We start from the raw sequence: 16,105 nt of genomic DNA on the forward strand, positions 1-16,105 counted from the left end.
TCATTACCACTTCGTGTGAGCTCAGATCGCTCCTGTTAACAATGAAAAACAGACTGAGCTATCTTGTAGCCCAGATGTTTGGGTGGTCTCCCTAATGCCAGTCTTCAAAATTCCTTGCCTTTAGGCGGGAGGTGGGTCATCCTTGTTTGGCAGATGGCTCTTTCAAGGTGGTGTTACCTTTTAGTCTCTTTGCACCGTCTGATATACCGTAGGCTCTGCTTCTTCCAAGCCACGTGCTCCAGGATTAGTTGCTCTTCTGATTCTAAGCATCTTTTCAGAGAATGATCAGCCCTTTGACCTTAGTTGGGGCAAGTGTGACGTTATACACCCTACAGTGTATAGGACTAGGTTCTTTGCTGATTCAGGTATGAAGCTTATAGAGTGGCAGTGACCTTGGCCTTGTCTTGAGTGATGCCCTGTGTCTAGTAAAACACATGGGTTTCTGATGGATCCACTAAGTATTTCTTCCAGAACTGCAAGAAAATTAGCATCTCCGGGATCAGATAATTGATAGCTGAAGCGATTAGTGCCAGTTGGTAGCCTACAAAGCAGGGTCATCATTCTGTCAGCTACCAGAGCCAAATCTCTCAGGAAACATGAAGTGGAAGAGATCAGGTGTGGCACGTCAACATAAACTGAAATCAAGGGTGGTTTGTGTCTTGGGGTGAGGGGGCTGGTTTGTTGGGATCTGGGGGAGCTTGGCACTGTCCCCCCCCATGTCTGTTGCCCCTGCTGCAGTAAGAACAAATGCCAGGGAGAGGCAGGATCTGCAGGTAACCAGAACTAGTGCAGTTAGTGAGCTGGGAGCATGGCAGTGCCCAGCGCGTTGCCCCAAGACCTCCATCGATGGCCGCTCACGGCTGAGGTCGACAGGGAACGGAGCTGCCCGTGGCAACTGCCCATGAGCCGCCGGAGGCCAAGGGCTCTGCGAGGTGGGTCTGCTCTTCTGCGGAGTCACCCCCTGCTCTGTACGTCAGGGCAGCATGCGTGGGGTGGAGAGTATTTGGGGTGTGCCCTTTTGACCAGTATCTGGAGAGGAGAGTGAGGAAGATTAATATGAAGAAGACGGGAAAATAACCTTGGATATGAAGTGTTTTCTGATGAAGTCCCTGAAGTGTAGGTGCAGTGGTTTATTTGGAAAGCAAAGAAAAATGAGGTTGCTGAAAAGCTAATGGACTTTTTTTTTTTTTTTTGTCTGCAGGAGAATGTGCTGATAAAAAAAGAAATAGATCTTTTCTAATTCTTGGAGTACTTTTTTGTCCTCTTTATCTCTCTATGCTGCTACCTTGTTGCTCAGATGTAATTTGTTTAGTTTACCTTAAATAAAGGGAATAAAGTTACTCTGTTACAGCTATCAGGTTCACAGACAAAAGCCTCAATAAATAAGACACAGTGGCAAGGCCGTAACTCAGGTCTGGTGGTGTTGACTTTGCAGGCTTCAGCTGCAGTATGTAGGTACTGTTCATAGGCAGCTGAAGGACCAGGTTGTAATGAGACTTAACGGAGACATTTTCTTTCTTCCTGGAAAAGTCTGTAACCTGTTTCCTAGTTTAATTTGGATTTTCCATTTAATTTGTGTCAGCTGAACAAATAGCACCAGCCCTGACCTAGAGATCACTGACAGCTGGCTTGATCCTACTTGCAATGTGAGCAGATTGTCTTTCTACTTGAGAGTATCTTCTGGAACTGGAGTATATCTTCCAGTACTGATACCTAGTGTAAGGTTTCCATGCTAGAGGACAATTATGAAAGGAAAAGTTAAAAAATGAACTAGTAGGAGTGTTTTTGCGTGGCCAGCAATGCCATTCCAGAGGGAAGGTGAGTGGCTAGTGCAAGGTGCTTAGGACAAATGGAGACAGAAGCGCCAGGTCAGATGATGGTGGATAAACTAATGTGATCAGCAGAGGTGGCGAGACAGCAGCTGGTAAGGGAGCAGGCCAGTGCACGAGGGGCTCTTTGCTTTGTGCCGGAGGGGTAGCGTGTGTCTTGTGGTCTATTGATTCTTGTTTCTTGTCTTGCTGGAACTGGTACTGAGTAGAACAGGCTCAAACTTCAGTCAGCGTGCTGCAGCACTCTCCTGAACATGGATTTTTAAATATTTTTATTCCTCTAACCAGCACTTTATTTAAACTCTTTTTAAACTTGGGGGAAAATGCGTCCTGCTTTTTTGCTGGCAAAAGAAACTAAGGCCCAGAGCAGGCGGGGAGCTCTGGCCTAAACCCAGATCCTATCTCAGGAGTTCCAGGCTCCCAACCACTTGTTTTGCCTGACCCAGAGCACTCAACAGAGAGGACTGGCAAATCTTCACTGCGAAGCAGACTTTTCAAGAAACTGTGCAGTGATTTTCACAGTTTACTTTGTTGCCAAGATAATCCTGAGCTGTGTAAGAAGTCTCTGTGTAGATTTCCCCCAGAATTCGACAGTATGCCACCACCCAGAAGCTGTCTGGTGACGTGGTCTCAGCCAGCTCCCAGGCGTTCTCAACACAAATCTCTGGATAAATGTCAAAAGTTCAGTCTGGTCTCCAAGCACTATCAATGAGAAAAAGAACCAAAAAGAACAAGAAAAGCAGCGCTCAGAGATGGTCGCTTTTCAAACTCCTGTTTTAACAAGGCACTGATTTTAATCAAAGCCAGTTCAATCTTTTGAAGCCTTCAGTACCAACATAACCAGAAGAAGGGATCTCAGTGTTTTCAGTTCTTGTTTTGCCCTGCGTCGCCTGCACCCCAAGAGGTGAAGACAAATAACCAGTAACTGGAGTCCTTTGTGCCTCAACAGTTAACAAGTTCATCATGTTTCATAGAAACTGCATCCTAATTTTTATTCCAAACAAGATTTCAGCACTAATTTTTGTTTTGACAAATATGATTTGACATAAGAACAGTGGGAGTCAAGACCTTTCATTTTTGATCTAGGTTTACATTGCGCTGATCTAAATTCCTCCCCCTTTCGCTCCTGCCTTTCAGTTGTAAACTTGGTTATTAAAGTTAGCAAAAAGCTATTTGAAACTCTCTGTTCTGTAGCATTTAAACAGTCCTGCTATATGCAAGATTAAGTATGATAGCTTCCTAATGACTTGTGCTGTTCATTTTAAGCATTGGCACAATGCATTGCTGTACAGATTTTTTAAAATGGCTTTGTTGAAAATGAAGGATTCGGTTTCTGTTCACTGAGAAACTTCATAAAGGATTGTTTGCCAAATGGCAGGACCAGGCCCCCTGGGTCTTAGTCTCCGTGTCATTAGAGACGATATTTCTTAACCTCTTTGCTTGCTCCAGTGCTTAGGCACTGCCTGCTGAATAGGTGTGTTGGTGAGGTCAGTTCGGGCTTCCATCCATCTCTGTGACAGACAGTTCAGAACAGCAGCATAATAGCAACAGCAGGGGTATGCGGCTCTCTAAACACAGGTGATATGGCCCAAAGAAGAATTTTATTTGAGCTAAACCCTGACATCGAGGAGGGAGTGTTGGAAAGCTGGTGAAGATACTCCTGCTGCTTGGGAATCCTTGCGCCATTTCCAGCGTTGCAAAGGTGGTGCGTCTAGGCACACACTATAGTCATCGTTATTCCTTGCACCTAGATAGCAAAGCTGGTGAGAGTTGAGACAGGGAGGCTGCCTCGTTGCGTGTGATGTACGTGCCATTTTGGCTTTGCGGCAGGGCAGCCGCACTTTAGATCACACACCTGCAAGCCATCGTGCTTAGTGGCTCCCAGGACACAGAACGGCTGTGGGAGTCAGGCAAAGCCATTGGTAAAAGGCATTTCTCCTTCCTGAGGAAGAGGGCTATTAAAGACCCCACTCTTAGCTGCTCATTTGCTGAAGCATCACTTTTACAGCTTTTTTTAAAGACTCTCAAGGGACAGACTTGCAGCTGGGAGCCCTTCAAGTCTCATATCTGGCCTGTGATACTCCAAGTTGGCTATTTTGGGAAGAGGGGAGTGAGGGAAGGCAACTCTCTCTGTCCCTCCCATCACAGCTGCTCCACTTTGTCTAGAAAATTAAACATTTACTGAGCTATGGAGGCTGAGTATGTCCTGGGGTTAGGCCTCTTGTTCAGCCATCGGGAGAAGCAGGTGTGGGTCTGTGTACCAAGACTGGTAGCAAAAGAACTTGAACAGGTAGATCCCCAGCCTTGCAGATACCTCACCCCGAGGAGGTATTTCGGCTTGGCCAGAATTCCTTCCTAGAGCTTGAGTAACTTCCCACCAAAAAAAAAAAACCAAACAAAACCATAAAACAAAGCAAAAAAAACCCCCAAACCAACACAAGACTGATTTTGACAAAGGGGCGCTCTTTGGTCCTGAGAAGCGATAGGCATCTGGTAGGAGAGCTGGTTGGGCTTTGTAGGAATGGAGGTGGAAAAGCCAGAAGGAAGAGCAGAGGCTTGGTTCAGCTGTGTGAGCTGGTGCAGAGAGCATGCAAGGGTGTTCTGTGAGGTTCTGGAGAGAAGTCCTGGAATGCAGGCTGCTGCACTGGCTGTCCCTTCTCTTTGGGCCTGCTGTTCTGCATCCTGCTTTATGTAAACCCCCAGAGGTAGGATGAAGGTAAATGAATCGTGCTTTGTTACCAGTGAGTCACTCTGTTGCCTAACTATTGTCTCTTTGCTTGTCAGTGAGTCACTGACACCTTATTAGAGCAGCCTACGGACCCCAGGCCCCCTTCCCACTGGAAGGAGTGTGATGGGGCTTTGTTTGGCTGGCAGCTGGATAGGCTGAAAAGATGGCATGAGGCTCAGGCTCCACGGCCCAGAAGGCTGATAGATTTCCTCAGTTATGGGCGACACTTCAGCAGTTTGAACTGATAGAGCAGGAGCAGAGCAGGGAAGACAAACCATTTTCTGAGCACAGCAAAAACCACAATCTATTTTCTGGTGCCAAGGGAACGCATTGAAAATATCCTGGATGCTCTTGCAAGTGTTCTGCAGTGTCTTTGTTTTTCATTTTTCTTTCTTCATAGTCTGGTTTTGTCCCTCTTCCCTTCCCTTTCTTAATTTTTGTCCTTTCCTTCAGTCCCTGCTCACTCCTCAGCCATGTAGTTGCTGTTAAGAGAAACCTAGCCAGTACTGTGCATCTCAGCTTGCTGTTGTCTGCCTGCAGGGTGCAGAGGGTGGAGGCAGAGGTTCTTTCAAGCTGAAGGTTTTGACCTTGGCTGCAAGAAGCCGTATGAAAAGTTGTGGCTTTCTCTGACGTGACTGTCTTCTGTTCTGTGTAGCTCCCACAGAGACTGAAGGAGAGCTAAACCCAGGATAACGTCACAGTCTCCTGATAAAAGGCAATTCTTTGGTGTGAAGACTTTGTCTTTTGCTCATCTTACTTCCTAAAAAATGTAACCCTGTTCTCTGGGCCCTTTCTAATGGGGGAGCTCAACTGTGCTGCGTGAGCAATGCCTGGATCCATGTTGTAGCCCGATACAGCATGTGGCCATCCCTTGCTATTCACAGGCAAGTCTGGGCTGTAAACGTGAACAGATGCAAAGTGTTCACATCGGTTGAATTTCACTTATGGATTTGGTGGGTCATGAAAGCTTCAGTGAGTCAGATGTAAACTCTTATTGCTCTACTAATGATCAAACGTGCAGTTTCTGTTGTGTACCTGACGCCAGTATGTTTGATTGTCCTGTTTCTGCCTAAACTGGTGGGTTTGATTTGCAGATAATGGGTAACTAAAAGGAAGTTCACAGATGCAGCAGCAATTGTGATTGTTACCGCAGTTATACTTAGTCCCTGCTTGGTGCTTTGCAGTGCTTTTCAAGCCTTAATTAGCCCTTACATGTTTGGCAGGTGGTAGGGTAGATATTCTCCACCTTTGATCAGCCCTCATGGCCTCCCTTTAAACTGTACTTTGAGAAGAAAGCTGTTCCCTTTTCTCCTCCACACGCTGGCTTGCCGGGACGCTGCAGGAGAGCAGGGCTGTGGGATGTGCACGAGATTCACCCATTTGCAATGTGCCCAGGGGGCCCCGTCTCTTACTCGTAGGTTCCCCACTCGCCTGACTTGGAGTTTTCACCCTTCACAATCCTTATTCAGGTTGTGATCGGGACTGCATATCTGTCACTTTTGGGCCATAGTCCGTGGGCTCACAGTCGATACAGATCTTTCTGTTGGGGTTAGAGGAGCCGCAGGCTGCGGTGGCAGCTCCTCTCTTCTGCCCTGGGCTCCGCAGCGGGTTCAGAGAGGGCTGCCCCTTGCCTGGCAAGAGGAGCCTGGCTGGCAACTCCCTGGGCAGCCTGGCAGGCTTTGGTACCTGTTAGTTCCTTTGGTTGTTGAGATTGGCATATGTCTTTCAAAGTGTTCCACCTCTGGCCCAGAGAACACACGTTAAACCTCCTAATGAGCCTTTGGAATTGTGTTTTGTCTTACAAACTCTTGCTGCAAGTGGCTTTAACAAACCCCTAAGCTGGCAGGCAGCAGGGACGAGTCAGGGGTAGGAGAAGAGGGTGAGCCCTTCTATTCAGATTATCTACCCCAGAGTGGAATGAGCTGCTACAGGCTTTATCTGTGATTTTCAGAGATAACACTGCCATTAATTCCCATGATGGCCCTTCTGAGACTTTATTGCTTGAATGGTCTTGCTCCTCCAGACTGGCATTAAAGGACATTCCCACTGAGGCTGTGGGGATACGGTGTGTGCACAATGCCATCTCCTCCCCGTGGAGTGCTCCATTCAGCACCTTTCACAAGAATTATGTTAATTAATGTAACGTTTGTTAGTGATTTCTGTGGCAGTGTTCACAAGCAAGCGGGTGGAGGCTCGTTCCTCTGGGTGGGTGGAAGTAGGAACAGAGCAGCCTTGTTGCCTACATGGATGTCTCCATTCTTCTTGTGCACAAAAGAGCAAATACACTTGTGGCTCGGGACGGGGTGGTACAGGCCCTCCTTCAGCTCAAGAAGAGATGAACCTTTGTATTGCTACCATGAGCTGCTTCTTCTGGTGTGCTGCTGTTCTCTCACAGATGAAACTCCAGGCAGAGGCCCTGCCACTTGCTGTCACAAGAGCTGCCATGAAGTCCTTCAGTTAGAAATGCACCCAGACAAGCATCCCTGAGGTTCCGGTTCTTCCCCCTGGTCCCAGTGGAGGGTTCCTCTTCCCTCTTCAGAATGGCCATGGGCTCTCAGTGGGCAGTGTAGGAGCTGGTGTGGATCCCAGAGCTGTGTCCGATAGACACCCCTTCCCTTTTGGCCATCAGCGAAGTGACTTTGCCTCTCCCAAACGAGGTGTATCTCCACTCCAAGGCAGCTTTGCGACAGGATTGGCGCGGGGGTGCTTCTCATAGCACGCAGGGCCTTAGATTTGTGGAGACAGGAGTCCTGCTTAAAAGTCATTGCTACCATTTCTGGGTACTTTCAGAAGGATTTCCTTTGAGGGTTTCTTGGTTTCTGCTTTAAAACTCCCTCAGAGAGAGTACAAAGAGGCTGAAACCAGTAATTTAGAGAGGGGAGTGTCAGCAAGAGTCAAAAGTGACAGAGTGGATTTTGATTCCTTTTCCTTTTGAAGCTGCTTCCCCTTTGATTATATCCCTCCCATTATAATGTGTAGATCTGGAAAGGTGATTATTTTTTAACATCTCTCAAAATAAGCAGCATGTCAAGCAAATACCTCCACCTTTATAAATGGGTGCGTATATATTGTAATGCACATGCTAGGATATGTATAGCACCATCTTTTGACAGCTGAGTATAATCAGAGCCATTGGACATTGTACCATGAGCTCTGTCGTGATCAGCTGAAGCAAAGTCTGGGCAGGAAGGAAGATGCTCCTGTAGCAAAGAAGTAACATGCCAGTGTGTGCAGCGGGGTCAGGGGCCTTCCTAGATGTCCTCCCTGTCCTGGCAAGCGACAGAGACACAGCAGCAAAGTCCTGTTTGCTCTCTGCATGGTTGTGGAGGGGAAGGAGGGGTTTTTTTTATCATACTCATGAGACAGCTGAAGCTGAGACAGTAGCCCTTGGTATTGCAATAGACTTTGTTAGCTGCAGGAAAAAAGTCAGCCATGCATTTTGCAATTGCTTCAAAGCTGGTGCAGAAGAAAGGAAACATTGACAAGACCCTTGTACAAAACACACAGCCTGAGGTTCTTCAGATACAGAGTGTTTAGGGGAATATTTAAAACAAATGTTTAAAATGACACAAAGACAAACCAGCAGGGAAGCAAGGTTTGCCCTCCACTTTGTCAAATACAGGGGAGGAAAGCTAAGCAACTCTGAGCTGTGCTTTAGCAAAGATCCGAGCATGTTCCTAATCCCCGATGCAATTCATGTATTTTAAAGGCCTTACTTGCTAAAAACATAAAAGAGTCTGTCAATTCCAGCAATATTTTTCACTTCAATTAATCATCCCAGAAAATTTTAACTTTATCATCTCTTTGTATCTGTTTAGTTTGAGCAAAGCCAACTTTTCTCATTGTCTCTCTGCAGATTATGAAAGCCTTTGTGGATTATATCATCAAATTAAATTGAGCCTGTTAGTGTTACTCTAAGAATATCACAGTAATGGGCTGTGCCTCAGGCGGCATTGCCCTTCTTCTCTTTTTAAAATGTTTTGTCTGCGTCCGTATTGCTCTGAGCTGGTGTGTCTCTCCTTACTAATAGGAAAGTGTATAAAAATCACATAATCATTAATATTGAAGAATCATTAAGGTTGGTAAAAGCAGCTCTGACTGTGATGATGTTGTTTTTCATGGTCACTGCTTTTGGAAAACATGCCATACAAACATCAGCTCAGCTGTTTTTTAGAACCCACCAGTTGATCGAGTGGCTGTTTGACTCCATCTATTGCACTCTCGGAGATAGCTCCAGTTAGATGATAATTTCACCAGCCTGCAGGAATAAATGGATTTCTAGAGGCTGTCTCTACTGCCTTCATCCCTTTTCCACAGCCCCTGTTTTTGATGCAGACAGCATCCGAAAGCCAGCAATCTGTAGTTGAGCAGTAAAGTCTTGGTTGGGTTTTCATTAAAGCAATGATGTGCTGACTGGCTGAAAAGTGTCAAAACTGCAATCTTGTAACATCAACAAAATAAGGCAGGATGTCTTTCTTACGGGAGAGGAATGCTGAAAGCATAAATGAGCCCTGCATGAAATTGGTGGATTTGAGCACTTCTCCGGGGAAAAGGTATGATGTGCATCAGACACAGTCACTTTTTTTCCTTAATAAGAAAAGACCAAAGTCTAAAGGTTCATGACACATGGCTCACCTCTGCCTTCCTCTCCCCTCTGCAGTAGTTCCTCGACAGTGCATCCCGCTGGGTTTTCCTCTCTTAAGCAGAACTGGAATTGAAGTAACACTGAAGGTATAACAAAAGTGCCAAGCCAATCTGAGCAGGCAATAAAAGGCTGGGAAAGCCAGAGGAACTTGGGGTGGTATTTTCAAGTCTGTGAATGAGAAGAAGGAACTGACCTGAGCCAAATAGAAATACGTCTCGGGAAAACCCCTGGGCATAAGCACTGTGTGTGCGTCTTTGTGGTTACACTGGAGAGGGAGATGATAGGGACAGAGCCGATACAAGCAGTTTCTCCTGCAGAAACGAAACCTGAACCTCATCCAAGCGTCTCTGCTGCCAGAGACTCCAAGAGGTCTGACTGTCAGGGGGTGGCAGGAATGTGGCTGCAACTGAGCAGTGTGTGTGTGTGTGTGTGGGCCTGCACATGCAGCTCGCTGACGGCAGTGTAGAGGCAGCTTCACACCCATGTCCCTGGTGCGTTACATCCACACAGGGATGAGTGATGATGATTCCAAACTGGATCCTCCATGGGAGGATTTGTGTTTGCCGAGTTACCCAGGAAAGTGATGGGATTTGTAATTAAAGCACAAAGGCTTTTGAGTCACAATGTGCTTCATACCCTTTGCTTTCCCATGCCAGGAATAATTTTAGGGAACCCTACAGAAATAAAACTCTAGCACTGAGATATTCCAAACCCAGGGTTGTTAACATCTCTAGTTTCATTTAATCTCAACGGCTACAAGATTGTCTACACACCCTGTATAGTTTTTTTGGCATGGCATGCCACGTCATTCTGTCTCACTGGAAGTTCTCCTGTAACCCATTTGCGTAAGACAACGCTTGGCATGCAATTTTTTTACATGAATGACATGGTTGGTCCAAGTACTTGGTTGGCATTTGCTTCATCTGCGTGTGTCCCATTGCCATCTGCTGGAGACTGGTGAGTGTGCTCACAGGGACCAACCGTGCTGTTAGCCAAAGGAAGGGAGCTGTCCCTAAAGTCACCCACTCTCTGTTCAAGATTCATTGAGTTTCTGGTCTCTCTGCTGCCAGATGAGTCTGTGGTTTGTATATATGCTGGTTGTGGGAAACCCTGGATCGTGGCATGGTGCAAAAGTACTTTGTGCCCCAGATAACAAACACTGCGTCAGGACAGATCAATCAAAGTCCTGTCTTGGATGCTCTTGTAAAAATACAATTCTCTCACTTAGAAGAAGGTTACGCTTGTAACTGGGTTAGAAAGAGGCTGACTTTAGGCTTACAGCTGAACAAAGATTAGGGATGGAATTGCCTAACCACTTTGGCAAAGACAAGACTGGAAAACAAGGTCAAGGCTTGCAGTCATGACTGGTGGCTTAAAGGATGGACCTTGAGCTGTTCCTTGGAGGTATTCTTTCAGAAGGGCTAGGTCTTTGAAAACTGGGCCTCTCCAAAGCAGCCCATTTTGGGTTCCAGAGCTCACTAGTCCTTGTAGAAGATCTCAGCGTAGATCGTGGCCAGTCTGGATCCCATCCAGACATCCCCAGTATTGGGACTGGAAGCTGCTGCCTGTCCCAGCTCCTGCAGATCGATTTAGAGCTAAAGAAGGCTGCATGAATGGGGCTTCACCACGCTGTTCTGTTTGCAATGCAGGAGGCCTTCGAGGAGCTACGGTGGTAGATGCCTTAGATACGCTGTACATCATGGAACTCGAGGAGGAATTCCAAGAAGCAAAGAAGTGGGTGGAGAAGAGCTTTGACTTGAATGTGGTGAGTCAGTTACTGGGAATGCCTGTCTGTGTCACCAAAACCTGCGTGTTTGGCCAGTTCTGACCACAATCTTCTCTAAGAATCATGTGGGGAGGGGAACTATGAAGTCTGTCGGGGAAGAAACCACTCAACTCTGATTTTATTTTTTTTAAGGCCAAAGGGAATACCGTGATGATTCACCCCATCTTCTTACATGGCACAGGGTTCCAGCCAGGGGCCACCAGATCAGATTCACAGTGTCTGGCTGCAAATGAGATTCAGTGTTTGATGGGGTTTGTGTTTTGGTCTGGATTATAAAAACAACTGTAATTATTAGATACTCCAAGGAAGTTTTGTGCATCAAAGAACAAGTTCAGTTTCACCTCAGTTAAATGTCTGCCTGTGATAAGACAAATTTTCTTTTTACATGCTATAGATTAAGATTGAAAATGCTCATCTCCTCGACTGGGCCCTTTGTTGGTATGTCATTGCTGGGACTTGTGCAGTGGGAGCGTGGCACCTTGGCAGCAAAGCAGGAGCACATAGTGAGCCTAGATTTGGAAGGAAGGGCATCATCTCTAAAAATGGCCAGAGATGCTCTCTCTTTGTGGCCCCTGAAGCTTTCCTAGCCACTTCTTAGAGCTAGTGTTAGACTTGCAGGGACTCTGGGTGCAACACATGTCTTGCAGTGCTGTCAGTTGAAGGATGCTGTCCTTTATCTCACTGTGTGGCCGGAGCCCCTTGCCATAGCTCTGACTGTTGGTCTCCAAGCCAACCCTTGTATTTCTCATGGGAGAGCTGACGGGATCTCATCAGTGGCATACAGAGAATGTTAAAACCAGAGTTCAGTTCAAACTTTTATTTTTTTAATGCCAGCCTAGTTGTCTGTTGTGAGAAATGGTTCTCCCCATGGGAACAATGCATGCAGCTGCCTTTATAGAAAAGCATCATTTGGGAGGGCACGACTGGCATTCATGTATTCATAAAAGGAAGACCACATCTGATAAATTTGGTGAATGCTCTCAGTATGTTACTGAATCGATAAACAAGGGACAAAATCAACTGGGAGATAATTTATCTGGATTTCATAAAAGCTTTTAATCTTGGCCTGCAGAATAGATTGATCTGCAAAGACAAGAATGAATGCTATGGATTGATCGGTGGAGTCAGAAAGCACAGCAGAGGGAGAGAAGGAGGGAAATTAATTAAAAATTGTCTATGTACAAGGAACTCTCATAGTCCAGAAAACTGAGGCAAGAACTCCAAGGCCCACAAGCTCTGTTTGAAACTGGGTGCCGTGATCTGTCTCATGCAATTGCAGTCATCATCTCAAGGAAGCACTTGCTCTGATTCGTAACCTGCGGGTATTTGGAAAGGGCAGGCTAGTGCAGAGGTTCAAGTGCCCCTTTACTCACTGAAGGTGCTGTGTTGGTGGAAGATCTTTCTGATTTTTGGCTTTATGCATTTGCGTGAGGGTAGGAATCGTTTATCATGCAGATTCAGCAGCCAGGAGCATGTATTTTTTAAAGGCACATTTTGAATGCAATCGTTTTGACATTTGCTGATCATCAGCTGAGTAGGTAGAGCAAAACTTGTTCCAGGTGAGTGGGTTCTTGAGCGATTCAGTGAACCGTACCCGTCTGTGGCTGCTGTCTGTGGTGGGGGGGCACACGGATATCGCGCAGTTTGTCTCTCCGTAAGCATGCCCACGACAGGCGGCCTCGGGGCTGCAGTCCCCTCTGAGCCTGCAGGCTGGGGTGAGTCTCTGAATGACCCAAAATACCTGCCTAATGCAGTGCCCTCTCCACAAGAAAATGGAGAAAGTAATTTTTCCACGTGGCTGTACAATTTTCTCTTTAAATAAAACATCAAGGAGCAAATTTTTGCCCTAAACTAACTCACAGCTTTTTGCAAGGCATAACCCGACAGGGTTGGATGGATGGACAGTACATCTGCCCTAACTGATTTACATATTGTCAGCTGGTGATAAATGGGCAGTTTGGGTGTTTCTCTTCCCTTCAGGCTCCACCTGTCACTGTAGAGCAAATAAAAGTGCTGTGAGATCTTAGACAAAAAGCTGTGTTACACTGTGGGTGAGGACTGGGAGACTTAAGTATCTGCCTGCAATCTGTTCCCCTTAGCTGCCATTTGTGCGTGCAGACTTTGCAGTCAAGTATATCATTATGTATTTTCAGAACGGAGAAGCATCCTTGTTTGAGGTGAACATCCGCTATATTGGAGGACTGTTGGCTGCGTACTACTTGACTGGAGAAGAGGTTTGTTTCAGCAGCTCTGCATGTCTCACACAGTCACCAATAATGAACTGAAAGGGTTCTCCAGCAGCTTTTCTCTGAGCATCAGATAATTCCTCCATAACAACAGGCTAAACCTATCGTTTTTATGAATATCGAAATGCCACTAATGTTCTTTTAATTAAGTCTCACATAATTACCTTGCACACACCGTGCATGGCTCATTTGCAAAGATCTTTTCTCCTGTGGGCAATTCTAGCAAGACATGGTTTTGGTTGGACACATTGCTCCCCAGTGAAATGCCGTTTGCAGTGATCTTTGTCTTTGTACTTGTTCCTTTGTATTCTAAACATAGGCAATATTTCATCAAACATTCCAGATTCTGCCTCGGACTACGGAAGGCAACTGATTAGTGGCAAGTGCTCCAGACTCTACCTGGACAGTCTCTCTGTAGCAGTAGTTTCTAAGATAAAGTGCCCTGGGGTACAAGGAAGGAGGGCAGGGTGCCTGTATCCTGCCAGCTTGTGCAACACGGTGATACAGCCCCTCAAAATGTCCCCTTGCCCAGTAGGTGTGGGCTCGGTGTCACAGCCCCTCCTGTAGTGTGGTGGATTCTCCCATCCCCCAGGAGTCCTGGCTGACGCAGGAGGCTCTCGCTGCCACTTCCCTTCTTTCTCTCCAGCAGAGGCCAGGGCTTAATGCCATAATCTGTTATATAATGTGACTGGACTGGAATTTTACAGCTGTAGAGAGATGAAGAGATTACTCCTTTGCCCTGGAAGTCTTAGGCGAGCAGAAACTCTGATTCCAGGGGGAGTTTTGTGGGTGAAGGAACTGGAAGATCGGCTCTTAAATGAGAGCTTAGCTCTCATGCCATACACTGACTGTGGCTGGGTGCTGTCCACCATAATAGGATGGGATGGCTCATCACTGCATAGTGGCACCATTGATCCGTGGAGTCACAGGAGCAGCTCTGTTACTTTAGTTGCATTTTAAATGAGTTCTAGGAATGACTTCTCTCTGTGATTTCCCTCCAGGGAAAACTCTCAAAGACTCAGTGCCCCGACTCAGGGCCTGTCTCAGTCACAACTTCCAACAGGCTTCAGATCAACAGAGCAAAAAGAAACCATATTAAACCATAAAACTCCAGCAGTGACCTCTTGAAATGCAGTCATCAGTGATGCTCAGCAGCCAGGGCAGTGCCTGTCATATACCCAGTTAGTGTCACCAGGCTGAAAGGCAAAAATCAAGTCCCTGTCTCTTGCTTTCCGTTCTGAACCAAACCCCTATCTCCTTGTGAGTGCATCAAAGGTCTGCAAGCCCACAGGAGAGCTCAGGTTTCCTCAATGCTGTATTTTTAGAGCAATAAATTCCTGCTTTCTGAGAACTACTATGACAGCTTGGGCTGGTATAGGGGGTTAGAGGTAAAAGGCTTGTGCTTTATCTCCTAAGTCACTTACAGGCTTCCCTTGATCAGGACTAATCTCTGGAGCAAAGATTAGTGCTTATATCAGTTTGTCCCAAAATAATTGTGTATGATGGCTTTGTGCTGCAAGCCACCGTAAGCTATAATTTGATTTGAAAGCCCAAAACTGAGGCATTACAAATGGAAAAGGAGCAGCTTAGCCATGAAACCATGAATCCTTCCTGGAAAAGAGTTGCAAGTAAAAGATTGTTGGAAATCATGTTTTTTACAACAGAAGATGACACAAGCTAGGCAAACCCATGTTGTAAATCTTAATGCTTCACCCGAGAAAGACTTCTTTTGATTTTAATTCAGTCATTTCACCTCCCTGTGTCCTCTGCCACCCTGGGAAAGGGAGGAATTTTTCCCCAAAGAGTACTCTTTGGATCAGTTCAGATCATGGAAATTTGCCGCTGAGGTATTCGGGGTGTTCTGAGCTCTGCAGCTCTGGCTGCTCTCATCCAGGCTGAGGGTTTGGCAGGGGACTTGGGGCTGGTGCCCTGTAGGTTTTTAGAGGACATTCAGGTAGATACCAGAGTTCAGCGTGACTTTTGGTTCAGATCTATCGTGTAGTGGAACTAGGGCAGCAGCATACCTGAAACGGTCGATTCTTACAGTGCAGCAGTTTTAGCTTTTTATAAGGGTGTGTTTGAAAAAGGTGGATTTGAAAGAATCCAGTGTGACTAGTATTCACAAGCAGTCCATCAAATATTTATTCTCTCTTCTTCTTTTAACAGGTGTTCAAGAGTAAAGCTCTGGAACTTGGAGAGAAACTTTTACCAGCTTTTAACACCCCCACTGGTATCCCACGTGGCGTCATAAATCTGGGCAGGCAAGACACACATTCTTACAAGCATGTCATTTTATTACTGAGTGTTTGTAAAAGACCAGGATTCAAGCAGGAACGGCAGCAGTTCCTCAGAGGTGCCCCCCTCTAGTGCAGATTCTTCGAGGTCATTTGTTTTGCCAACTCAAAACCAAGAGGTGCCTTGGCAGAGATTGCAGGTGACTCAAGTTGAACCCAGCTGTGTTTTATTAATTTTGGGCTATCCGCAGTTTCTTCCTCTACCTCTTGGCAGGGCTCCCTGCTGCAATAGCATTTTCCTCACTCTCATTTTCTTTGAAAGGTTATTTGTAGTCTGCACGTAGCATGCAGTGCTCTCTGTATTTTTGCAGTGTGCCCACTAGATGCATGTGAATTTATCCAGGCTCTGTGTTTGGAAAAATTGGGAAAGGAACTGGATGGGACTGGCTGAGTTTTGCTGCTCGAAACGGGGGAGTATACAGATCCTCTAGTTTCCTCCCTGCTGGCAGTACTCAGCCAGGTGTGTATCCTTCGCTTAGAGCCACAACATTTCATGTCAGGTAGGTGGTGTTCTCATGCTGGAGGGCAGCTTTGAGGCAGCTGGGTTAAATACCTTCCTGAAGGTCTCTCAGCAAAC

At 46.2% G+C, this 16,105-nt stretch overlaps 1 protein-coding gene across 1 annotated transcript in view; it reads left to right on the plus strand.

Annotated features, from left to right (window-relative positions):
- Positions 1-16,105, plus strand: part of MAN1C1 (mannosidase alpha class 1C member 1) — a 68,568-nt gene that overhangs the window by 34,670 nt on the left and 17,793 nt on the right. The window contains exons 4-6 of the mRNA XM_074807363.1: positions 10,852-10,967; positions 13,142-13,222; positions 15,401-15,495. Of these exons, the coding sequence (XP_074663464.1) occupies positions 10,852-10,967; positions 13,142-13,222; positions 15,401-15,495 (292 nt within the window). The remainder of the gene's footprint in view (positions 1-10,851; positions 10,968-13,141; positions 13,223-15,400; positions 15,496-16,105) is intronic.

This window comes from Strix aluco, chromosome 26 (genome assembly GCF_031877795.1).
Source record: "Strix aluco isolate bStrAlu1 chromosome 26, bStrAlu1.hap1, whole genome shotgun sequence".
NCBI classification, from domain to species: Eukaryota; Metazoa; Chordata; class Aves; order Strigiformes; family Strigidae; genus Strix; species Strix aluco.